The sequence below is a fragment of the Ictalurus furcatus genome, chromosome 6 (genome assembly GCF_023375685.1).
Source record: "Ictalurus furcatus strain D&B chromosome 6, Billie_1.0, whole genome shotgun sequence".
In the NCBI taxonomy this organism is placed as follows: domain Eukaryota; kingdom Metazoa; phylum Chordata; class Actinopteri; order Siluriformes; family Ictaluridae; genus Ictalurus; species Ictalurus furcatus.
The window spans coordinates 22,397,919-22,424,160 of NC_071260.1; the positions used below are offsets into that span (position 1 = coordinate 22,397,919).

General features: G+C 38.5%; 1 protein-coding gene and 1 long non-coding RNA gene across 8 annotated transcripts; one reads left to right on the forward strand and one right to left on the reverse strand.

The window, feature by feature from the left end:
- Positions 1–668: 668 nt before the first annotated feature.
- On the reverse strand, positions 669–24,186 carry LOC128608932 (bromodomain adjacent to zinc finger domain protein 2B). Of its 6 annotated transcripts, none has more exons than XM_053627152.1 (30): positions 24,050–24,186; positions 23,642–23,920; positions 23,395–23,449; positions 22,714–22,822; positions 21,846–21,947; positions 20,959–21,169; positions 20,505–20,597; positions 20,003–20,064; positions 19,500–19,565; positions 17,218–17,283; positions 16,575–16,619; positions 16,325–16,351; positions 15,304–15,369; positions 14,814–14,954; positions 14,172–14,426; positions 13,045–13,268; positions 12,809–12,883; positions 12,468–12,699; positions 12,239–12,301; positions 11,953–12,097; positions 11,131–11,762; positions 9,552–9,777; positions 9,291–9,446; positions 8,768–8,928; positions 8,413–8,681; positions 6,589–6,724; positions 6,251–6,397; positions 5,678–5,967; positions 4,241–4,384; positions 669–3,536 (listed from the first exon to the last, which is right to left on the reverse strand). In XM_053627152.1, the coding sequence occupies exons 1-30, from the start codon at positions 24,150–24,152 to the stop codon at positions 3,380–3,382; spliced, it is 4,737 nt and encodes a 1,578-aa protein (XP_053483127.1). In that variant the 5' UTR covers positions 24,153–24,186; the 3' UTR covers positions 669–3,379. The 6 variants fall into 6 exon arrangements, with proteins under 6 accessions (XP_053483127.1, XP_053483129.1, XP_053483128.1 ...); XM_053627154.1 differs by having other exon boundaries at positions 8,518–8,681; positions 11,101–11,762; XM_053627153.1 differs by lacking the exon at positions 21,846–21,947 and having other exon boundaries at positions 11,101–11,762.
- On the forward strand, positions 21,724–25,895 carry LOC128608933 (uncharacterized). 2 transcript variants are annotated; one of them, XR_008386140.1, is made up of 5 exons: positions 21,724–22,009; positions 22,924–23,166; positions 23,368–23,498; positions 23,614–23,940; positions 24,094–25,895. It is a non-coding gene; the product is annotated as an uncharacterized LOC128608933 (long non-coding RNA). The 2 variants fall into 2 exon arrangements; XR_008386139.1 differs by lacking the exon at positions 21,724–22,009 and having other exon boundaries at positions 22,442–23,166.
- Positions 25,896–26,242: the final 347 nt, after the last annotated feature.

Here is a 26,242-nt window from a genome sequence, read left to right on the forward strand (position 1 = left end):
GAAAGGTCTCTTTAGTGTCCTAAGTTATTGTAACTGTGACCTTAATTGCCTACCGCCTGTAAACTGTTCGTGTTTTAAGGACTGTTCCACAGGTGGATGTGCAATAATTGTTTATGGTTCACTGAACAAGCATGAAAAACATTGTTTAAACCCTTTCCAATAAAGATCTGTAAAGCTTATTTGGATTTTACAAAATTATCTTTAAAATACAGTCTCCTGAAAAAGGGACCTTTCTTTTTTTGCTGAGTGTGTATAGGCTATATATCACTACTTTTAGTACTGGCGCTTTACAAAACTCATTAACCTACATGACAGGCGATGAAACGAAATGATAAAAATAAATAAATAAATAAATAACCCTTCCATGTTATAGTTCTCTTGTTGGAAGACTCGCAAGTTGGTATCCACTTACGGCCATTTTTAGCAAAGCGTTTACTCTGTATCCCCCATACAGCTGTTTTGTAATGCACTCACTAATTTTACTCTATGTTTAAATGAAAGTATTTCTCACCACAATTCTTTTCTGGGCTCATCTTTTTCCCCAACTGATTAACAATTAATCAGTAGTTAAATATTCACACTGAGATACTGTGTTGGCAAAGTTACAAATAAATACTTAAAATCTGTATTGAAATTACTGGCTTATGCTTTTCCTTAATTGGTGGCAATTGTTTTTTTAATTAAAGTTGCATTTTTATTACATTTAAACAGTAAAACTATTTCAGAATTTGTATTAAACAGTAACAGTCTAGATGTAATATGTAATATACAGTATATGAGGTAGTCAACAATACCCAATACTAAAACAATACTAAAATAGTGAAGAAGAATATACAGTCTAGGCCATAGAACTGGTCCAAGGAGTTCACTGGAGTCGGATGTCTGGATCTGTCTTTTTATCAAGTCAGAGCAGGTTTGCCTCACAACATACTACTCCATTTGAGTAGAAGACAGTAAAAACAATGATAAATTTTTATTCAGTACAATAAAAAATAGAAAAGCCAAGAGCCAGACAGCCACTGAAACACTGATGCCAACAGTCTATAGCAGTGACTATATATAAATTTAAAACATTCATTCATCCAATTATACAGTCCAGGTTCCCCCATGTCAATCCCAGTTACTGTCTGTGTGGAGTTTCACATGTTCTCATGTCTGTGTGGGTTTCTTCTAGGTTCTCAGGTTTCCTTCCATCTCCCAAAAACATACTGGAAGGACCTGACTAATGTTTCCCTAAGTGTAAGTGTGTGCATGGTGCAATGGCATAAAATCCAGGGTGTATTCCCACCTTGAACCTAATGTTACAGGCCTAGGCTCTGGATCATCCGGTTCCACTGTGACACGGACCATGATAAAGTGCCTACTGAAGATGAAGGAATGTAATCAATTAATCCATTTATCTTCTGTAACTACTGTCACCTTAGACACAGTGGATCCAACAGCTATCCTGGGAACAAGACAGGAACATGTCATCATTACAGGATGCAGAAAAAACTAGTTCATGCCTTCATTACTTTTGGTTGGGCTATTGTAATCCTGGATGTTCCACTTGGTGCACATCCAGTTAGTCCAGAATGCAGCCTTTATTAGTGTTTTCATTTAATAAGAAGTTCCCCAGCAATAAAATAGCCTTTCTAGTATGCTTTGGATTTGGAGACACCCTCATTCTTTAATTCTAGGCTTAGTTCCACATGAAGATGCAAATCTAGGATTTATTAGACGTAGAGCTTTGCCATAAACTTGATGTTGGTGCTGTTGCCCTACCGCTCTCATATAATCATCAGATTTGTTGACGGTGCCCTCTCGGGATGCTGATGTCTCAAGGAGTCCTTGCATTTGTGGTACTTTTGCTGTGTCCTGGTGCTACCTTTTATTTATGCTGTCATCCCTATGGTGGGCAGAGTCTCCACTTGCACAGTGGCAACACTAGAGCATCAAGACCATGCATACATTAATCAGCTTTTGTTCTTGCTCATTCATCTCAGAATTATCTGCGGTTTTAATTGACCCATCCTCAGTTAGATACCCATGCAAACCTAAGCTTATGTTTCACATTGCTGCTGCAGTGGATATCATCACCTGGATTCTCTACGGACTTGCACATTCCAAAAACTGCTGCCATGAACCGTACTACGTTCTTATCAAGACCCCTATTAACATATACTTCTTCCTGCTGTTTCAAGGTTCTCAGGAAGTCCTTCCATGCTACTGTTGTCACTGTACCTGGAGCTCCTAGATCTATATCTGGATGTCTATAAAGGTACTTTGTTGGAATGCTTATTATTAAAAGTACTACATCTCATGTATCAACATTATGCACTAACTTGAACTAAATATAAAACTCATACTTGAACTAAAATTTGTTACTATGTTTCAACCCTCATGTCTACACTTTAATGTCATGATATGCCTTAATGTTACACTTTCACTGTATGCGCCATGCTCCTAAACATCAACCCTATGCTTGAACCAGAATTTACACCCCACAGCTCAACACTATACCTCAACACTATGCTAATTTTCAACTCTGTCCTGTAGATCATTCATACTTTTGTGTATTCTGGCATTTCGATTTAGTCCCAGTATGAACTATGATCTTTTTTTTTCTTATTTTCTTCATCAACTTAAGATTTTAAATGTATGCTACTTAAAAGACAACAGAAAAAAATGGCAAAGAACATGTTTGCAAAATTGCACACATACATATTGTTAGACATGTAGACACACACACACACACACACACACACACACACACACACACACACACACACCTCTAATGGTCTCTGTTCTTCAATGGTCAAAACATTTTTTGCTAATTCAGTTTTACAGCAATACTGTGATGTGTTTCCTGGTACAATTAAAAGCACCTAACGGTGTAAACATTTTTTAATAGATATATTTCAGTAAAAATGCTTTAATGCATTTTTAAAATCTTCTTCCTTTTCATAGAAAAAGAATACCAAATGAATTATAAATAATAAAAAAAAATAAATACAATACATTCACTATAATAGTAAAGCTTATATTAAAAAACAAAAATAAAAAAAAAAAAAAAAGAGAAAAACATCAACTATATTTTTACAGAGTGGAAAGCTCTCGTCAGTCCCAGCTATAATTAATAAAAGTTCTGTAAAGAAACAGAATTTGTATTGCACTTGAAGAGACACCCTATATTATCTGAAACACTGGATTAATGTGATCATGCCACATCATATCAGCATGAGGACTTGCTGAAATGCTTGTACTTTTGGCTTATGATGAAAACCAGTGAAGTGAGTGGGTAAATCATAAATTTGAAGATGAAGACTTGCTTGATCACAAATGTAAAGCAGCAGTTTTCAGTAGTCAGTTAAAGGTTTCAGAAGATTTTCAGCCAGTTTTAGTTTATTTGTTTCAAGAGCTCAGTCCATCTTCGCTGAAAAAACCTCCTCATACTGTGTCCTGCACGTCCAATGTCAGAATCATCCTCATTGAACTTTTCACAGTTCTCAAAAACCAAGTTAACATCAATGATAAATGTCTCCAGATTCAGGTATCTGAAAATTAAAATAGATCATTTTTAGAACTTCCAAGAATAGGCACAGGGCATAGCATCTGCTTCCCTACAAACCGCATTTTAGGAAAAAGCAAGACAAAACTACCAGTAAGTGAATTATAACTGCTGAAGACAATAGATCCTTCAAAAGATACGAGTGGTGGTCTGAGAAAACCCGCTTGATTTCGCAGTTCCTGAAATCTATCAAACAGCCAAAAAAAAAAAAGCGCAAAAATCTGTTTGTCTAAAATAGGGGTTTTCTATCTACCCTGACGCCTCAGCATTAAGAAACCATAAATATACCTCACCAAAATGATGAGGAAATGTCCTGCAATGATCGTATTGGTTAAAGAGCCAGTTTAAAAACAAGCTAAATATGTCTAAAATCTTGCTAGCTAAGTATGGACAGACTGCATGTCATTATTTGATCAGGCTTTTTTTTTTGGATAGCTATGACCATAGTGAAATGGACATAAGCATAAACAATTCTATTGGCAATCAGATACTGGCAAATTTTCTCTCTTTTCACATGTGGAGGTAACCAGATTTTAAAATGCTAGAACATTTCAGTCCCGAAAAACCTGTAGTTCTCAGACCTATATATACACACACAAATCTCATGATTTGAAGGTTTCTCCCAGGCCACCACACACGTGTATTACTTTTCACGTTTAGTAAAGCTGTTGTTTGTGCAGAGATACATACTGGCTGTTGGAAAGTTTCTCCCGAATGGTGGAGAAATCCATGGGTTTCTTGATGACTTTGCGGTATCCAGGGACTGATTTAGGATTGACAGGTGTCATAAACGGCCAAGCATCCTGATGAGTTTGCAGCTCTGCCAAAAGCAATCTGCACAATAATAATGCACACACGAACTTTTAGACTACCAAATAAAAATCCAACCAAGAAATGTTCAATTATATAACGTAAGTAAATTATATTTATACAGCACATTTAAAATAATGTCTGTTGACCCAAGTGCTGTATATAAACAAAAACCTGATCAGCATATATAAACAGTAGCTGATACAGTGGTGCTTGAAAGTTTGTGAATTTTCTATATTTCTGCATAAATATGATCTAAAACATCACCAGACAAATCCAGAAAGTAGACAACGAGAACCCAACTAAGCAAATGAGACAAAAATATTATATTAGACTTGGTCATTTATTTACTAAGGAAAATGTTCCCAATATTACATATCTGTGAGTGGCAAAAGTATGTGACCCACTAGGATTAGCAGTTTAATTTGAAGGTGAAATGAGAGTCAGGTGTTTTCAATCAATGGGATAATGATCAGATGTGAGTGTTTTATTTAAAGAACAGGGATCTATCAAAGTCTGATCTTCACAACATATGTTTGTGGAAGTGAATCATGAAGTGCATCAGGCTGAAAAAGATTGAAAACCATCTCTAAAGAGTTTGGACTCCACCAATCCACAGTCAGACAGACTGTGTACAAATGGAGGAAATTCAAGACCATTGTTACCCTCCCCAGGAGTGGCTGACCAACAAAGATCACTCCAAGAGCAAGATGTGTAATAGTCTGTGAGGTCACAAAGGAACCCAGGGTTACTTCTAAGCAACTACAGACCTGTCTCACATTGGCTACTGTTAATGTTTATGAGTCCACCATCAGGAGAACACTGAACAACAATGGTGTGCATGGCAGGGTTGCAAGGAGAAAGTAACTGGTGTTAAAAAACAAAAGCAAAAAAACCCCCAAAAAAACCAAAAACAACAACATTGCTGCCTGTCTGCATTTGCTAAAGATAACTTGTGGACAAATGTAATTTTTGGTTTATATGAGAAGCGTTATGTTTGGAGAAAGGAAAACACTCCATTCCAGCATAAGAACCTTATCCCATCTGTACAACATGGTGGTGGTAGTATCATTGTTTGGGCCTGTTTTGCTGCATCTAGGTCAGGACAACTTGCTATAGTTGATGGAACAATGACTTCTGAAGTATACCAGTGACTTATAAAGGAAAATGTCAGGACATCTGTTCACAAACTGAATCTCTGAATCTGTTTTAGGTCATATTTGTGCAGAAATATAGAAAATTCTAAAGGTTTCACAAACTTTCAAGCACCACTGTATACTACCCATGTGTGTACACTTTGTGTGAAGTGTCTGATACCTGCAGAGCTCTAGGTCTTTACTGTTGTCTTGGATTATTTTATAATTTGTAACTTGTGTTGCGCTCTCCTGCTTAGTGTTGTTTGTGCAAAGGTTGTCCTCCATTTTTCTCTTTCTTGTTTCCTTTCCTCCTTTCTTGGGTGTGCTGCTGGCACTGGTGCTGGCTGTATCGTTCTCCGAGTCCTCTCCTGTCACACAGGCTTTCTTGCTGCGTTTGCCTCCAGACAGTTTTTCGCCCCCTCCACTGTTCCGACTGGCCTGCTTCTTACTCTTCTGAGGCAAGTCACTTGCCTGCAGAGAAAGTGTGATGTGGGAAGAGAGACAATTATATTAAAATGGAGAAGAAAAAAAAAACATAAGGTGCACAGATGTCTTTTGGAAAGAAGAACACATTGCTGAAAACATTAAGTTTGTGGTTCAGGTCACAAGCAGTGAACATTTTGTGTAACTCTGTGTAAACTGAACATCCTGTCATGCATCACATTAACGATGAGGTCAAAATGTTAGATTTTTTTTTTTGTACATTTGTTGTTGTTGTTGCTGTTATTTTAACTCAAAGGACAGTTTCCCTAACCTTGGCTATGCAGGCAGGGCAGAACCAATCTCCCTCAGGGATAGTAGTGATTTGGGGATTATGACAGTAAGTGTGGCATCCTTTATCACAGCCATCACACAACAGCAGCAGCTCTTCATTGTCCCCCTTCTGGCATAACTGGCAGTACTGACAGCAACACAACACAGCACTGACACTTAGCATTATCAGGGGAACAAAGCAAAGCTCCTCCTGCCTTTCATAAATCCTCATTATGACTGCCATAATTGCTCTTATCTATTCTTTAGATAGGAATAATTGCCAACTGGAATAAATTAATACTACTGTGGACTGTTCCAGTGTATATGTATCTTCTTCACCACTTTCATGATGGATCTCTCCCATGCAATAGAGCGCTGTAACTGCTGTAGGCAGAGTGAAAGCTGGGCACTGCTACGCACTTCACGGAGTGCTTTCCTCCACAGCTTCATCCCTGGGGCCAAGTCTTCTCCAACTCTGTATGAGAAAAGGAAACAGTGTTCACAAAAGGAAACGGTGTGTGCATTTACTTAGGCAAAACAGTATTTTTAGGTACACCTGGTCCTTTTGGGCCAGCAACACATTACATGTACAAAAGTGCACAACAGAGCTGAGGTAACCACAAGACAGAAAACAGCACAAACCACCGATGAACTATGCCAGTATGTGTGTATGTAATTAATAAATATTATATATATATATAAATATTATATATAAATATTATATATATATATAAATATTATATATAAATATTTTATATATATATATATATATATATAAATATTTTATATATATATATATATATATATATATATATATAAATATATATATATATATGTGAATTACTGATTGTATAGTGTTATTTAGTAGTAGTGTTATTTAGTGATCTTGGACAGATCATCACTACCCGTACCTTCTATTTAGTTTCAGTTCTGTTTAAGGGATGAGAGTTCCTTTATATTTTGCCAAACATGACACACTGACTTACTAGCTAAAATGCCACCAAAGACATATAGGTGCAACATTTTCTAACTACTGTATCATTATAATGTCATGATAATGTAACTGGAAAAGTGAATATCACAGGTAAGTCTTGAAAGCCTAGCCAAATACCTGGACATTTTAATCACTCATTTTGGCCAAGAACCATGTATTCTTACAGCAAAGGGTTTGTGTTATAATGTACTCACATTCACTTTTAACCCAGAAAAACATTATGTTAGATAATACTAACATCAATCATCGTATTTGTGTGGTGCTCTTCTGAACGCAGGATGCCATGAACCACACAACCTTTTATTAATTCCAGCGAGTATATCCTGCTCTGAATAGCTTCTTCTTGTTAAAATGTTCGAAAATGTTATTTCCCTGTCAGAAATCTAGTGCACGAATGAGTTTGTATATGGCAATGAGTTTGTATATGGCAAAGCTGTTGATGGGTGTTATCAACCAAGTTTACATTATTCACATGTGATGCAAGCAAATATAATGCACAAGTCATTCACAGTGCAACTGCAAGCCATATACTCAGAGAAAAGAGATGAGAGAAGGTGACAGGTGGCAGGTGGAAGAAGGAAGACCAGCCAGCATAAAGCGGCAGTCACACTAGGCTTTTGTGCTCCATTGACTTCCATTCAAACACATATGAAAACGGTAGACCTGAAATCCAAGCTCATGCGTAGAATTTTCATACTACGCTGTGTGAGGAAAGTTCAAATTTGGTGAACTCTGACCTGCATAATCGTATCACGTGAAGACGTGTGACCACTAGATGACCTCGACGTCACTGAATGACCTTTTTAGTAAAAATAAGTAAATAAAAAAAATGGAAGTGCTAATTTTATCGGTATCGAGCTATCCTGTACAACACAGCTTTGAAAGATTATAAAAACAACTTAGAGAGTCTGCCAGGTTTGTGTTGTTGAAAACGGGAACAGATGGTATATTTAACACATGGAAACATAAAATAATTTTTTAATTGCTTCAAATATTGACTGACATTTTACTGCTGTGAAATGTAATTACAAATGAAAACTTCAGTGCCCTGAAGTTTGATGATGTCATATCCTGTTCCCACCCATGCTCGCCGCAGCGTCTGAAAAATATGCATGATTAAAGCCTAGTGTGACCGCCGCTTTAGCGACAGGATCTCAGGGATGACCTACCCATCACACTCGGCACTAGCTGTTGTTGCGGGAGACAGTATGCTAACCATACCCCGGTTATCCAGAGTGATCGGGATGGTGGTGCTTAAGGGACTCCTCAGGTACCTTCTCTCAATGTTCCGCTCCAGCTCGAACAGGTGCGCCACTGCTATGTCCAGTGGGTTATTTGTGTGTCGCACAATGTCTGTGCTTTCATTCTTGCCCACAGCCTTGTGCTCGTAATAGAGCAGGTCTTCCCTCTCCGACTGTGGCTCTGTCGGCTTCCAGCCCTGATCAACAGAAAAGATTGGAAAATGTACTTTTGCACCAAAATGTCTATATGAGGAACTGGTAGAAGAAGCAAAAAGACACTTACTTTGACCTGGAGGCTGGCGGAGGTGACTCTGCGCTCCAGCTCTTCCACCTGTTGCAGCACAGCAATGTCTATATCCATGGCATGCTCCTCAACACACCATCTCTGCACAGTCTCCACACACACCTGGCTCTGCTCCAGCTCACGTACATCAATCACAGCAGCTATACACATACAGAGATGAAACACTGTGGTTAGTCTACAAATCGCCCAAAATAAGTGAGGTTTTTTTAATTGATTTATTATTATTATTATTTATTTATTTTTTTTTACACAAGCTGCTTCATGGAGATGGAAACTAAATGATCATATCAGCTATAAATTGTTTAGTTACCAGATTAGTTAAAGGAGCAATTTGGAAGAAACTGAAACAGAATAATCAAACTAGCCAAATCCACTGCATGGTACTGTAGCAAATGACAGTTTTAGGTGTTTTTGAAATTATGAAAAATATTATTAGAGGTCTAGAAACTCTTTTAAACATTACAGTGCACAGCTTTAATGATCAGTGAGGTGTAGGGTCTACCATCTTTGTTCTTGGCACAGACTTGAGTGAGGTACTCCATGTGTTTCTGTATTTGTTTCTGTAGAACTCTCTCTCTGATCCCACGAGGGTGACAGGCACTCACTATACGGCTTAACTCCTCAGAGCTAGACACCTTCCACCACCCAGTGTGCATCTCTACAACATACACATATGGTACATATAAGCTAGCATTCAAACCACAGAAGCAAAATCTGTAACTATCACAGAAATATAAGGCAGTTGAGAGTGGTGCTGCCCTACCTTTTGGAATAAGCTGTGGGGAGGGGAGGTCCTGGCTTTTGGCCATTTCTAGAACAGGGGCTTTCTCACCCGATGGTACTGGGGACTCACTCTTACTGGTGTCCACAATGGGGGTCAGGAGGGGGTCCCCTAGTGTGGAACATATGGACATGCCCTTGAAGGTCATATTTGGACTTATTACTTCAGGTTGCCAGAGAGGAAATGGCAGGCCCATCATGTGCTTCATCTGCAAATAAAAAGTAATACACTTTTAAAAGGCAGTTCACGGATTCCCAACCCAACAACTCCATGAAGTCACATTTTAGGAAACCAAAACAAAACACAAATAAGCTGCATCATTCATTCATTCATACACATCTCAAAAAAATAATTAATGTTTTTATGTAATTTAATTCAAAAAGTGGAACTTTCATATATTCTAGATTTGTTACACAAAGTGAAACATTTCAAGCTTTTTTTTGTTTTTCACGGCTTACAGCTCATGGAAATCAAAAATCCAGTATATCAACATATTAGAATAAAGAATTTATAATACAGAAATTTCGACCTGAGAAGAGCTCTAATCAGCTAATTAAATCAAAACACCTGCAAAGGTTTCCTGAGCCTTTAATCTCTCAGTCTGGTTCAGTAGACACCACCACAATCATGGGGAAGATGAAAGTAAAATGTGCATTTCATTTGGAAATCAAGGTCTCAGAGTCTGAAGAGTGGAGAGGCACAGAATCCAAGTTTCTTGAAGTCCAGTGTGAAGTTTCCACAGTCAGTGATGAGTTGGGGTGTTATGTCACCTGCTGGTGTTGGTCCACTGTGTTTTCTCAAGTCGAGAGTCAATGCAGCATCTACCAGGAGATTTTAAAGCACTTCATGCTTCCATCTGCTGACAAGCTTTATGGAGATGTTGATTTTCTTTTCCAGCAGGACTCGGCACCTGCCCACAGTGCCAAAACTACTAGTAACTGGTTTTCTGTCCATGGTGTTTCTGTGCTTGATTGGCCAGCCAACTTGCCTGACCTGAACCCCATAGAGAACCCATGAGAGACACCAGACCCAACAATACAGACGAGCTGAAGGCCGCTATCAAAGCAACCTGGGCTTCCAACACACCTCAGCAGTGCCACAAGCTGACTGCCTCCATGCCACGCTGCACTGATGCAGTAATTCGTGCTCCGACCAAGTATTGAGTGCATAAATTAACATACTTTTCAGAAGGTCAACATTTCTGTATTATAAATTCTAATATTTAAAGATACTGGATTTTTGATTCCCATGAGCTATAAGCCATAATCAAGCTTAAAACAAAAAAAAACAACCTTGAAATATTTAACTTTGTGTGTAATGAATCTAGAATATATGAAAGTACCATGTTCTGAATTAAATTACAGGAAAAAAATTGACTTTTCCACGATATTCAAAATTTTTTATGTATGTATCTGTACATACATACATAATGAATTGAGAAAATCTCTTAATTCTCATTCTCTCTCCTTTTTCTTTTGTTGCTGTAACTGTCATTTGCTTGTGTGAATGCAGGGTAAAACAGCACACATACCTGAAGTCCTTCTATTAAAAAGTTACTGACTGGTGCAGTAGCAGAAGGGCTGACAGAAGAGGTGATGTTCTGGCTGTTGCCGGAGGAGAAAGCGGAGGTGGACTGGGTCATGCTGTTACTTGTGGCAGGTGATGTGGCTTTGGCACTGCAGGATGATGGATTTGTAGAACTGGTTGTCAAAGAGAACTCATCACATGGTGAACGTGGCAGCAGGCTGAACCAGTGAGCACGTTTCTCTGCCAGAGTCCTATAGAGTTGGTCACTATGTAGATGATGTTGCCGGTTGACAGCGAGGACAGGGCTTAGTAAAAGAGTGCTGACTTCAGATTTAATTTCCTGGTTTAATTTAGTAGAGGCGCTGTTGGGTAACATTGTTGAAGTGTTTGTATATAAGTGGGGAACAGTGGAAATGGCACCTTGAGGATCACTGCCGGACTTCTTTGCGACCTCTAGCATTTTGCTCAGCTTGGAAAAAGAACTTGGCTTCTGCAGGAACAGATTGAACGAGCCATTCTCCTGGTGTAGATCCAGACAGGAATTTTCAAGCTTTGCCTGTGGGCTGTCATAAGGTTTCTTAGCAGGTACCTCTGTGGGTTCCTCTTTCACTGAAATCCCTTGAGCACTCTGTAACCTCTCTGACTCTTGCTGAACCCCTTGTGAATCTGAAAAAACAAACAAAGACAAAACCCCAGTCATCATATCACCTCATACATAAAGATCCGCAATAGTTAGTGCTATACTAGCAAGTAATATTAGTAATATTAATGCTATACTGCTGAATAAAATATATGTATTTTAATTGTCAGTGTGTGTTTTAGATGAAGTGACATTCAGAATAAAAGTTATTCTTACCCTCTCTACTCACTGTACTCTCAACAAACACCCCTCCGCACTGAGGAAGGGCCCAGTAGCGCCTCTTATAGCGATCCTGCCCTAACATCATTGATTGCAGGGAGTGTGAGGACTCGAACAGCTTACGGCGGATAAGAAGCTGTTGCTACAAAGGACAAGAGTTGCCATTAAAATTATGTAGTGCATCTTTTACCATCACCTCAAATGAATCCCACTATAATAATAATAATAATAATAATAATAATAATAATAATAACACCACCTATTTGTTTATAAATGCGTTTACCTTGGTTAATTTCTCTATCTGTTTCTCTAGCTCCTCCACACTGGCTGTTTGATCCTCATCATCCTGAAAAAAGCAAACAGCTATTCATATGAAACAGATATAAGTCTAATATTTACCAAGCCAATGATTACATAAATATTTATGAGGAAACCGTTGTTTTGGTGAAGGATGAGAGTTTTTGACTCTCCATTTGTTTTCATAGCCACTTGCCTAATATGTTCCTACATACCTCTTCCTCACATGTATCATTTTTCTTGCGTTTCTTCCCTCCATCTTCCTCTTCATCCTCATCCTCCTCTCCTTGGTCATTACTGTCATCATCCTCATCGTCATCTTCCTCAATGCCTCCAACCTTTCTCTTGCGTCTGTGACCAGTGTTAGGTGTTCCCAAAGCCAGACTCTCTTCGCCTCCTACACTGCTATCACGCTTCCCAGTCCGCTTAGCATAGATGCTTCTCAGTCTACACACACAATTTTATCCTAATGACTTACATGTGAGCTGACAGTCATTTTACACTGAAATCATATCTTCAATGAATCAAAACTAAACTACTCCAGTGTAATACTTACTTGCGAAGGCTACTCTCAATGACACATTTTTCTCTCCGTAAGTTTGTCATATGGTCAATACTTTTGTCGATTTCCCTGCCGACCAGAAGAAGAAAAGAAAAAAGAAAAAAGAAAAAAAAAAAAAAAAAAAAAAAAAAAAAAAAAAGTACAAATCACAGTAATTAGGTTAATAACCTTTTTTTCTTTTCTTGGTGTGTGTGTGAGTGCGTGAGTGAGAGATATGTTAAAGCGCTTACGCAACCACACTCCTGCTGCTGGCCAGCTCGTTGACCAAGAAAGCCATCATGGCGGCTTTCTGAGAGGGGGTGTGGGCTTGAAAGCCTTTGGTCTTTAAACTCTCTACCAACGGTGAGAGCTCCGTCTGACTGCAGTGAGTGGCCATGTAGATCTGCAAAATCTCTGACATGTTCTCCTGGTTTATCTCCACACTGGAAACATGCTCACCAAGAGCTGTTTTAGCCTACCATACAACATACATAAAAGAATAAAAGCAATTAAATTATACGGAATAAAGTGACAACAGATAAAATACTTTTTCAAAGCTGTTTATGAAAGCTTAGAATGTTGGGTAAGAGTTCTTCAGTATTTCCAGAAAGATCCCAAATGGTTTTTGTCAGGGTTCATGTTGATAGTGTCAATAGTGTCTTATGATGCATAGCTAAGATATAAATGATATGGCAAAATAAAGATCAAACTGATGGAAACCAAAAATGTCATAGAAAATAAATACACAACAATGTTAAACAAAACAAAACAACCCCTTACAGCATTGTAAGATTATATATGTACCATAGAGATAGTTGAACAATTTCCCAACACCCCCCAAATAATCACCAGACATATCCAGTCTATGGTTGAATATCCAGTTTCCTGATGGTATAGAACATGATTTGTCATTATGTTGCTGAAGAAATATGGCTCATAGCCTGACCTCTGATGTGCCCAATTTAATCATGTATGGCTTGGAGACCTGTATAATTGACATTGCCCTTAGTTTCACAGGGCTTACTTCCATATATACTCGTGGACTCTTAATGCCCCTGCTGCTTTCTTTCCACTGGCACTGCTCACTAGGTGCCCTGTCTTACTGCAGTAGGTACAATAAACCACCTCCTTCTCCACCTCCCATGCACTTAAGCCCTGGAATATTGCCAATTACACATTGTACTAAAGGGTTTTCACTATTCTGTTCCACAAGCCTAAAAGATCTCTACTTCAATGCTTCCATTATATAATGTGATGGCTCCAGTATGATTACACATAACATCAGTTCTTTTGCCACTGTTGGTGTGGGGCAATGGTTGTGGGGGCACCATTTGATCTGAATCACATTTATGAGTGAAGGTTTGTGTGTGTTCCTCACCATTGATCCTGCTGGAAAGCCTGGATCACACACTGCAGAAGAGAGCAGGCCAATGAGCAGATCCTGCAGCTGAACTACACTGGGGCTCAGATTGAGGAGTCCTGCCTGCAGCATGTGAAGGGTGGGCAGCTTAGTGCTGCGGTCCAAATGCAGCACCTTCCCAAAGCAGCGCAGGAACTGCATCACCATCAGGCAGTCCCCAAAACAGCTGTCTGGTAACAGAAGACCTGGTAACCGCGACAGCTCAGGCAGAGCCTACAGGAGATGATTGGGTGAAAAGAAGGTGAGGATTTATTTTTATCAGGTACACCCACATGCTCAAAAGTCACCCACAATATGTGCAGCTTTCTACTGATGCACAGCTTGCTCTGCACTGGCATCTTTCCCCTCAAAAAAGCAAATTAGCAAATACTGCCAGATTCAATTAACTTATATGTAAAGGTCATCTATTGAGCTGTAGTATGTTCTGTAGCCACTAGATGGCAATGCGGTCATCCAAATCCCACAGACCCATACGGACAGTACTAAACATATAGCAGGTAATGTAATAGAGGATGCAAATGAAGAATCAAAAGCAAAATTTTCTAAATTTTGTACATTTTTGGACAAATGGTGACTGGGGAGTGATGAGGGGACAAATACCTTCTGATCTGACAGACACAGGTCTTCATTGGGTTTGTTCAGCTCTTTAACAATCTCTAGCTCCAGCCGTCTGAGCTCCAGTTTGCGCTCTTTGTTTAGGCGTTTCTCATCTCTCTTCTCCTGCTTCAGACGTGCTCGTTCCTGTAGCCAGAGTACACAAGAGGGAATAGTTTGTTGCCAGAATTCATTACTATTCAACCTGGCACTTGCACTGGAAATTACTCGAGGAATGCATTTACACTTTTATTCACAGTTCATACACTTTAGAAATGAGAGACAGAGAGACAGACGGAGTGGCAGACAGCTGTGAGGTAAAGGTGTAGGACAACGGTTAATTGTGTTATCTGCGTGAACACTTGAACAAAAAACAAAAAACAAAAAAAAGACAAGCGCTACTTCATTTCTTACGTTGCTGAAAAAAAAAGTGTATGTTATTTTAGGATGAATTCACACAACAAACACGGTAATCACTGTGTAATTCCTGACGCACCTCAGCTCTCTTCCGAGCCTCCATGACTTTTATCAGCATCGTGTGCTGCCTTCGTCTCTCCCGCTCCTACAACACCACAAACACACCATTTACCATCACACGCATGGACATAAATACATGTATGCAAAAAATAAATAGCAATAAAGTACAAAACATAAATGAAAATGAATACAAGGCATTTTAGATTAGCAAAAGCACAAGAAAGCTAAATCAAATGTAACAAATGAAAAAGAATAAGGCAACAGGTAGATGCTAGACATACAGTGCAGTGTATGGAGGCAGTATTGCGAAGATGTATACATAAAGCAAATATGCAAAGTCAGTACTCATTAGATCTTCAACATCTGCCACTAAAACGTACAAAACCATCTTTGGTACAGACGAGTGTTATTCATTAAACTGAAGGCTTCTACATGCTGCCCTTTAGAGTACAGTCAGCTGAACAAGGGAGGGAGATGTGGGAGAATCCTTCACAATAAGTAGTGTCCTTCCTCCCAGTTGTTTAATAAAATACATCACTCAAACAAGTCAGACATTAAACTGATTCGATAGCAGAATTTCTCTATGTGGATATGTGAAACTTGTCAGTGTTGTGTAATTTTATGAGCCCAGAGTAAAGCTAGTTTAAACCTGTTTGACTTGTAAGTGGACAACAAATAAAACAGACGTTTTGGAAAAATTCACCTAAAATAGTAATAATTAAAAGTGCAAGTCCTTATGGTACCGATTACATTTGGACAGCTGTATCACGTTATTTTACTACAAACTGATTACAAATGGTTTGGATGAATTACAGATCAGTGAAAATAATTTTCTTGGTAATACTACTTGGTCACTCTGCAAGAGTATATACACTATTTCTCTCTCCCTGGCACAGCCAGAAAAATGTACAGTATGTAACAAGAGCCATGCAAAGGAAATGTAGGCATGACAGCAGCCTGCTTACGCATTACAATGGGCAACCACATCACAAATAAGTCACAACGTAGTGGGAGATGTACAAAAGTAAACATACCCATACCATTTCTAGTCTATGCCTCTCCAATTCCTGCCAGAAAGAGTTGGCAAAGAATTAAGAGAGAGAGACAAAAACGACATTTAACCACCTTCATGAGGAGTTCCCAAAGTGGGCGGTACCCCAAATACCACAAGAACATTAAAAGAATGAGCACTGAAACATGGAAGATATCCAAGGGAGAGACACAGAACAATGTTTCTGATTAAGTTGCCCTTTATAGCAGACGAAAGCTGAAAGACCTGTTACTGCATACCTGTTGCTTCAGAATGAATGCCTGTTGTCTGCGCAGTTCCTTTTCCTGATCAAAGACCGTACAATCAACACACAAACAGTCACACACACACACACACACCCATCCACCATGAGGTCTGAGCAAGAGGTTTAAAGACAAACTCAAGACAGAATAATCTGATTTCAATTTAAATATATAAAAACATGCCTTGTTAACATGGCTGGCCCAGTGTGGCAGCTTCAGATTGTGTGTCTATGTGTAAGTGTGTGTCCAAGTGTAGCACAATGGAAAGACAGGAGTTACTCAAACATACAGAACCTGAGTCAGTGCTGTTATTAGTTTAGAACAGGTTTGCTTGTCATATCTGAGAAATACATCTAAAGCAGAGGTGTCCAATCTTATCCGCAAAAGGCCGATGTGGGTGCAGGTTGTCATTCTAACCAAGCAGGAGCCACACCTGATTCCATCTGTTTATTCACTTGATCTTGGCTTTCAATAGACTCAGGTGTGGCTTCTGCTTGGTTGGAATAAAAACCTGCACCCACATCGGCCCTTTCCGGATAAGATTGGACACCCCTGATGTAAAGCCACACAAGTATGGGCCAACTGAGTTCATTAGAACACCACACACAAGCACAAAGAATCTGTCATGAATGAGTGTCACCTTCATTCGTTTCTCAGCTTCTAGTGTTTTTGCATTGATGGCCTCCTCCTTCTTTTTCCTTTTGGCCTGAAAAACAGAACAAGGAGTTTTATCCATCAAACTAAATAGCTGAAAGTAAGTGCTAGTCTGGCATCAGTGTTTGCGGTTTATTTTACAGCAAATCTAGTTATACAGATGGTACCCCCGAATACCTGACCCCACAAACCAACCATGACACAATATGTTATTATTCAATACTATTTACTGAGGAGTAGACCTACAACACAATCAACAAAACAGACAGTCAATAATGAAAATTTGTTGATGTGGATTTTTTAACCAACCATAAAGAAATGTATTATGGGTGGAAATGCAGTCTTTATTTTTGCGTAGAATGGAATATACTACTGAAGAAGCTGGGGCTCTTGTATTTTTTTTTGTTTGTTTTTGTCTTTCATAAATATTTGATTGTACCTACATTTCTAATGAACTCACTTGGTCTCATTCCAACAATACAATATACTATTGAGGTTTTCCTTTCAGTGAACACAAGAAACAGACTATCAGCAGCACTACATAGGTTACTCACTAGGAGTCAGGTGTGTTTAGACCAAACACAGAACACTCATTTGCATGGTGATATAATAGCCAGTTTATATGAATGTAATGATACAGGAACGTTAAAATGAAAGCACCTTGTATCTGGCTCCTGCTTGTTAACATTATCCTCATATTACATAATGTTTTCTGGAAGCCGCTTGATGTTTTCACAATTTTACAGCCAAAGTAGTAAAATATATAATAATAGTGTAGCAATTTCATGTTTTTAAAAGGCCCGTCAAATTTAACTCGTGCAATTTTGTCTACATGTAGCCAATCAGTGCAATGAGAAAGATGAACATACTTCAGCTGAATCTTCACATTTTTTTAGCTTCATGTGTCATTAGCAAAATGCATCAAATTCCTCATTTGTAATTTAAACATATCTTCCCGGCATTGAAACAGAGATGATTACTAGATTACCTGATTATCAAACAAAGTAAACACCTTAGTCAGTAAAACAATAGTTTGCTGCAGCCATACTAGTAAGTCAGAGAATGTAATATACAGATGTATGGTGAGAGATATTTATTTCACAATACAGTGTAAAGTTTCCCAACGAGTAAGGGCATTTTACTAGTTGTGTTCAACAGCAATCTGAACATCGTGGTTGAAGTTTTCCTGTTTTGTCTGGGTGAGGATACTGAACTCTACTCTAACTTTCTGTAGAATTGGCTGATTAATATTACAAAGTACCCCAGGTCAGAAGCTAATCATACTTTCATTCCATTAACTTGAACATGAAAAAACACTTCAGGAGATTTAAAGAGATGCATAACAGAAAAAGTATAATTCGATTTAGATTTAAATATGTAACTGCTTGCTTTACAAGTGGCTAGATCTTCACACTATGGGCAACCAAACGTAGACAATTCTGAGCTTGTTCAATTTCACTCAGCTGACTTTACAGGTTCTGGTCTAGAATAAGTCCAGGGTTAATTTCACCATTCAAAGATTACTGATATTTTGAACAATAACAAGAAACAAAAACTAGTGAAAGAGCATTTTCTTTTAAAATCCTTCAACAATGGTATAGCTTTCTGTTATGTATAAAAAAAGAATAAAACACTCTGAAGAGAACAAGGTTAAAACTTTTAATAAAAGTATTATTTAGCAGACTTCCAAAGCAACATATCCATCCATCTCCCAGTGGCTTAAGGACATGATGGTTTTTTGTTTTTGCTTTTTAAAACTTGAGAAAATAAAATGTACGATGAGGGGATGTACGGACAAGTTTTTCCACAAATGCCAACCCTTTATTTCTTATTAAGGCATTTGCCTGTTGACCTTTATAAAATTTGTTCAGTTGATTGTAGTCTTCAATTAAATTTTTTCCTTCTACACTCAGTTCAGAGTGTTCTTTTTGAATTATATATATATATATATATATATATATATATATATATATATATATATATATATATATATATATATATATATATATATATATAAACAAAAAATGTGACTTGTATCTGTGACAGGAAGTATGCTTTTTTTCTTAACAGTATTTTGAAGAAAGAAAAAAATATTTTAGGTTTATTTGATCTTTGTTATTTTTGTTGTTGTTTATGTACAAGGCGTCTTGTAGGTTTTCATTTTTTTTCTTAAAAAAAAGCATTTCTATGATTAGTCTCTTTTGTAACATGCCATTATATTTCTGATCTGTCATAATTCAGCTTCACTACAGATGTGGATCTTTTTACCTCAAGTATCTGCTGAGCTCGAAGCTCCTTCTCGACACGAACTTGTTCAAGTCTCCTGACCTTCTCCTGTTAGGGACAGATGGAGAGTGAACAAGGAAAAAAAAAATTAGTGCAAAAACAAGAACAAGATCAGGTGGCTGATGTTAACTTTATTTATGCCTCTACTATGTTAATACAGTCTGAAAACTGTTTTTAAAAAATCCTGGTAATTGAGATTTTGATATAAATTGATATAAATCCCCAAATTTGATATAAATCCCAGAATGTATACGCACACACATACACACACCAAATAAAATCTCATTTGTTTGTTGTGTGTGAATCCCCCAAAACATATTCAGAATAGAAACGAGGTACCACTAATAACAGCTGCCACAATTATCCTGTATGTTGCTAGTGCAGGACAAGTGTGGAAATGTGGAGTTTTCTTCTGAGAGGAGGTGTTGTGCAGGATGTGTGCATCAGTGTGAGGAAGAAAAAAACAAAACAAGTGAAGCCTCTACCTGCTGTTTTAGAATCTTCAGCTGCTCTTTCTGCTTGCGCTTCTCCTCTGCTACCAGCAGGGCTGAAATCACACAACACATGCTTAGACCTAGTTTTTATGCTACAGATTAAGCTGTGGGGCTGCCTAGCTATTAGTGATCAGAGAGATTCAAATGATACTGCATGATTCTTAACCCTGGATTTGGCAATTTATTTAGACTTTGAGGTCTTGCTAAATCATGCCCTGTCATAGTGAGAGTGAGTCACAATGGCAGAACATGAACATGGGTAAATTGGAAGAATGTAGGTGGTTTGGATTTAAATCTAGAAATGAGTTACATGTGCAGTGACATCTGACTCATGACGCATAATCTGAATCTCTCTCATCACTAAAAACTAAGCAGCACCACACAGGTTTTATAAGCAAACATACTGTATATACGCAAAGATTTGTAAAATGTATGCTTAGCAGACCTGTCAATACAAAATGCATCCAAGCTGTGCAGTGAATAATGGCTTTACCTTTTTGCCTTTTGGCCTCTTTAGCAGCTTGTGCAAGAGCCCTTTTTTCCAGCTTTCGCATCATCTTTATCTGAGCAGCCTGCCGTGCAGTTTCTGACCCAGAGAAAACAGGAAGTGGAGCGTGAATGTTCATTTGCACTTTGCCCAGCATAATGTCCAAAAGGCAAACAAGTAGCAAAAAATACAGGAAGCATGCTGCTTTTGCTTAATAAGCTTTACAATATGTGTCTTAATGATACCTCACCAATGGCTGTAATTGCACAATATCCATATTTATTTTACAGAGGATTTTGTACAGCTCATATTAAAACAATACAGACGCATATGTTACATACAAAATATCCTGTCTTTGCAGCTTACACATTGAGTAGCCTTATTCTATCATGTTAAAGCTCTAGAGTGAGCAGAAAGCCATTCACAATCCTAAGAGCAACTGAAGGAGGTGTATTCTTACCCTGCGCCTCCAGTTTCCGTTGTAGTTTAATCAATGCAGCATTAGCCACATCAGTCTCACCCATACTAAGTGGTCTTCTTTTCCTTTGGTGAGAACGGAAGGCATCATCAGTACGCTGGAGCTCCAGACTCTTAGGATGACCTCTATGTGCCTCCATTGCCAAGATACAGGGAACAACCTCGTCCTCTTTCAGCAAGCACCACTGCAAACCCTGAAAATCAGCAGGACATAATCAGCCCACAAAACACAAGTCACTCATCAGCGGCATAGAAACAACGCTGTTTTCCAAACAATTCATTCTATAATTAATGATGGAGTACATGAATAAATTTAACCCAAAACTAGGCCATCAGACATTTGAAAAGGTGTTTAAATCACCATAGCAACCATTTAAAAACAAACCAATGTTCCAACAATGGAACTTGTAAAGAATCTTTCATTTTTCCCCACCTGCATTCTGGACTGTAAACCATTTTGTATATTAATCTCCATTTTCCATGATCTATCTCATCAACTCTGCAATTGTCAGACTGTTTGTGAGTAAGAACCAGTAGCTAATCCTAACACAGGAGGTGGAAATAATACTGTTATAATAGTGTTAATAAAGGCTGTTATATGGGAGGAAAAACCTGACCTTTTAAGGGTCTGTTCAGCTAAGTGATTGTTTCATATTATTACAGAAAGCAGCATTTCCTGTTATGTTCTTTCAGACACACTTCTAAATGTTGCATAATTCACTTTTAACTGTCAAAATTGTTTAAAAAAAAAAAAGTGTTCACACAAAATTATAACACAACATTTCCCATGTAGTAAGACCAACGAATATTCCTCATTAACAAATAAGACTGAAATGACTGCCAATGAATATAAAATGAACAGTAAATCACCTCTGGTCCTTCTCGAGCTTCATAGAAGTTGCCAACCCTTATTTTAGCGCTGAAGCTAAAATGGTCACGTGTGATCTCACTTATTCCATTTCTGGCTAAGTACTACCAATGTACGAGAGAGAGAGAGAGAGAGAGAGAGACAGCATAAGGAAAACATTATCAAAGTAAGTTTAGCAATAAAATGTAGCTTTATCACCGTTTATACCACAGTGCTGTTGAATTTGATTGGCCATAAGGTGGTGATTTATTTTCTATTGCAGCAGCTCTGACAATAGTGCAAGTTGTAATTTAAATCACAGGTTTATATTCATGCATTCATTCTGTTATCATTTCTATAGTAACAGCTCATTCACAGGGATTTGTATGGAAGGTGCTCCACATAAACCAAGCCTAATAAATGAAAAAAAGAAAGCTATTTAACAAAGTGAAACATATAATCAGTGATATGATGGAGCTTTCTGTGAGGAGTTGTTTATTTAACATTTATGGAAAGAGTCCCTGGTATCTGTGCTTTGTAATAGTCAGTATGTTTTCTGCCATGGGAGAGGCTTCAGGACAGAGGTGTGTATCTTATTAACTCTAAGACAGAGACAGAAGAAAAAAAAAAAGAGAGGCTATTGAGGGAATGCCCGTCTATAGCTCTAATAGTATAAGTGATACCAGGAAGTAGCTTGTCTCCAAGAAATTCCACATCAACTGTAAATAATAGACTGCTGTGGTATAAGATGAAAACACTTCAAGATGTGCTGTTATTGCAAAATAAAACTGGAACGTTCTTACACAAGATAAAGTGAGCTGAAGAACTGTAGATATTGGGACCCGGACAGAAACTGTAAACAAATCATTCTCCAGCAGGACTGATCCTTACCTTCATAACATCTGGGCATTTTTTTAGTTTTTTGCCACAGGGAGCGTAGTAGGCCACTTCTCCCTGCACACGCCCACAGATATTCCTGATGCGGGTCTCTCTTTTCCACCTAGAAAGTATTGAATTGGTTCAGAACTGTACCCATGACACTACTGACATGCACACACACTGTAAGTAATCACAATAATTTGTCTTGTTCTACCTGCATAGACCGTCTTAGTGAAGTTGTCAGATTCACTCACTACAAAAGCCTGGCACAACTCAGACCAGTTATTCAAATGAGATGCAGCAGGCTTGGCCAGCTGTGAATCACACACTGGAACACTCCAGAGACCTGCGGTCACTGTGTCTGAGTGCCAACAGACTCCATCATGGGAGGAAGTACGGATGGACGGGTGGAGGATGGGCAGAAGCCAGAAACAGTGGCGCTTTCTTCTTTTCTCCTCTGGACAGGTGCCATGGCTTTAGTCAAGCAAGTCTGAGCCTGACTAATGTGGGGCATGGGCCGAGACTACACCCTGCCTATTTTTCATATCTTTAGCTTGGCTTTTCATTTTCTCTAACAAGTACACACCTTTTTGATCATTGCACCGACTTTCTTTTACTGTGTGTACACTCTTGATGTGTTACGTGTATCTTTTGCTTGCATTACAGCTCTTTTACAGTGACTGGATCTCTTACCCATGTTCGAGAGGTCTACGCAGTGCCTGCTCATCGGTCACTCTTCTTCTCTTTGCTTAAAGTGGAAGAGAACCACCAGTAATGAGAGCTCATAAACTCACAAAGTAATATCTTTTCTTATGTTGGCATAATCTAATTTCATGTATTTTCCAAATTTTTTTTTAATGGTAAATGAAAACAGGTTAAGATCTAAAAAGACTGTTTTATGGTGACTCTAAGGAAGGCTGTTTTGAGGGTATTTTATCACCTGGGGGTGTGACCACACATGATGAGCCTGGGGTGCTGTGATTGGTCGGATCCCAAGATCTTTTCAAAGTTTGCAAAACCTGAGCAGGTTCATGGATTTGCAGGTTAAGTGAACTGGAGCTGCTGATCTTGCCAGTAGAAGGGTCTGCCAAAGGGTTTGGGCTTTTAGTGAGTTTAAGTGGCATGCTCTCGGTGTGGCTCTCTGTGTCAGTATCCATTTCTTCATCTTTACTATCCTCATCATCATTATCAGAGTCAGTGTCCAGGGTACTGCCAGAGCCTACAGAGAATTAAGGAACTGTAAGTGACTTCATTATGACAAATCTAATCAATATTAAAAGCAGATTACAAACAATACAACTTCTACACACAAATTCACACTAATGTGGCACATTGTAACTATACTAACCTGACAGACTGTCACTTAAATCTTCCTCTTCATCATCTTCACAGTCCCCCGAATCATCAGAGTCTTTGCTGCTGGGAATGTCAGACTCCATTTCCCTGAACATTTTTCCCTGGAGCAGTGATCCTGCGCTCACCCTGCAGGACTCTCGCTGTGTAGAGGCTTGGTCTGAGGCAGGAGGTCCAGGATAAGACTGTCTGGCTCCTGTGCTCAGGTTGATGGGGGTGTTAAAGCAGGGACTGGTGGCTGCTAGTAAAGGCTTATCTGGGGTTTTAGAGCTGTCAGATCGAGATTTGGTAATAAGTGCCAGGGGTGCATCCTGCTCAGTACTCTGAACAACTCCATTAAAATTAGGGGAGTTCTTCAGCAGGGTGGAGGTGAGAAACAGATTGGAGTGCTTGGGATTGGGGGAATTGAGCTTAGGACTACATTGAGGTGATAGTGAGGAGGATGACGCACTTTTCTTCAGGGATTTACTTGCTTCTTGGTGGTCCTTTGCCTGCGAGGGGAAACGATGTACACAACATTTAAAAACAGAGCAAGTATGTTAACTAATTCATGTTACTTTTATTAAATGGAAATGATGGAAGCACTGCCAGAAAGAACTTTCTTTTATTACAAAGTTAATAGCGTAATATAACTACAAATGTAATAAAATAACGACTGTTTCTATAAGGGATTACATTTTGAGATTAAATTTTCTTGTGTGCTCCAAAATACATATTTAATGCTTTGGAAAAATTTCAAAATGATTATATGTTGAATAATGTTTATTTTAAATGGCTTTGTGCCCTTAAGTTTCCAATTTCCTGGCAAAAATAAAAATGTACTGATCTAATAAAATACGTGAATACATGATATTGTTGTGCAATGTTCATTATTGTATAATTATGAGACCTAAGATTGCTAAAACGGGCAACTCTGCTGCAACTACAATGCTCCGTCATAACGCACTAAGGGTATCTGTACTCAAATAATGTCTATTTGTACTTATTCTGGCACAGGAAAAATTACAAAGTATAGAATATTTTTAGAATCCACATTATAGAAGTATTTCAACAATTAGAATAATACAGTCACAGGCAGACAAAGATATTAACTAACAACAGTATTTACTGAGTTTCTAGCTAATTCTAGCCATTTTCAACAACCCTGTCTTGCGTAAGTTTTCCTGTATTACTCAACATATGTGTACATTGAAAAGAGTTATGCTCGAAATGGATCCATTACTCCGTTGAGTACTAGCACATGCTTGCAATCACCACCTCAGCATAGGCCATATAAATGCCACCTTCGTAACACCTTCATATCCAAATAGCTTGCCACATGGGAGGCAGGTATGACTGTCCTTGTCTGTGTTTACAGGTCAGTGAATTCTTAATAAAATGCATTTCCTCATCCTTTTGGATTCCTACATGTTTGTAATTGGGAAAATATCATTGCCAAGGTTACAAGGATAGCTAACTAGAAACTAGCAGGCAATCCTGCTGGCACAAGCAGGCCTACGACCTACCCATTATGAAACCTTGGTATTTATATCCTTTCCTTACCACAGTAGTCTGCTCTGGAATTACCATGGCTGGAGATCCACAACCCATATATTTATTAGACCTACTGGGAAATTGTAGCTTGGTCACACAAATGCAAGGATTGTGGATCCAGTTCCAGTGTAGTTGTAGATGGCCCAGTGGGGGATGAAATTCCACATGCGTACAACACCCTGGCCTAGGGTCTTTAAGGGCTAAGCTAAAGGACTTCCTCTCCATTGCTCATGGGACTGTGCCACTGATCTCCAGGTTCTACTCTGCTGCCCTTCTGAGTCAGCTCTAATCTGGCAAGGAAACTGCTGCTATGTAGGAGTAAATCAATGAGACCCTAAGGCAGGGGTTCATCCATTAGTCACCACCTTCTGCATCAGCCAGCATCCTCTTTGTGGAAAAGAAAGATGGATAACTTTAACCCTGCACTATGAAATTCCACCACCCCCTGCCTTGACAGACTGGAACAAATGCACCAAATTATTACAAAAATTTTATTATTACCCAAGAAATGCATACAATCTCATGTACAAGCCTGAGGTTGTCTTCCAATTTCCCCCTCATCCGCAAAACATCCTTCACTAAATGCGTTGTGTAAGAAATCTTACTTGGGCCAAAATTAAAATAAATGATCTCCAAAAAAAGAAAAAGAAAGACA

Bases quoted from the DNA above. Each gene is read 5' to 3' on its own strand.
- LOC128608932 (XM_053627151.1), bottom strand. From the start codon at position 24,152: ATGTTCAGGGAAATGGAGTCTGACATTCCCAGCAGCAAAGACTCTGAT. The intron at 12,700-12,808 runs GTAAGTATTACA...TTGTGTGTGTAG, and splicing joins ATTGAGAGTAGCCTTCGCAA to ACTGAGAAGCATCTATGCTA. The intron at 8,929-9,290 runs GTAGACCCTACA...GTATGTGTATAG, and splicing joins CTGTGCCAAGAACAAAGATG to CTGCTGTGATTGATGTACGT.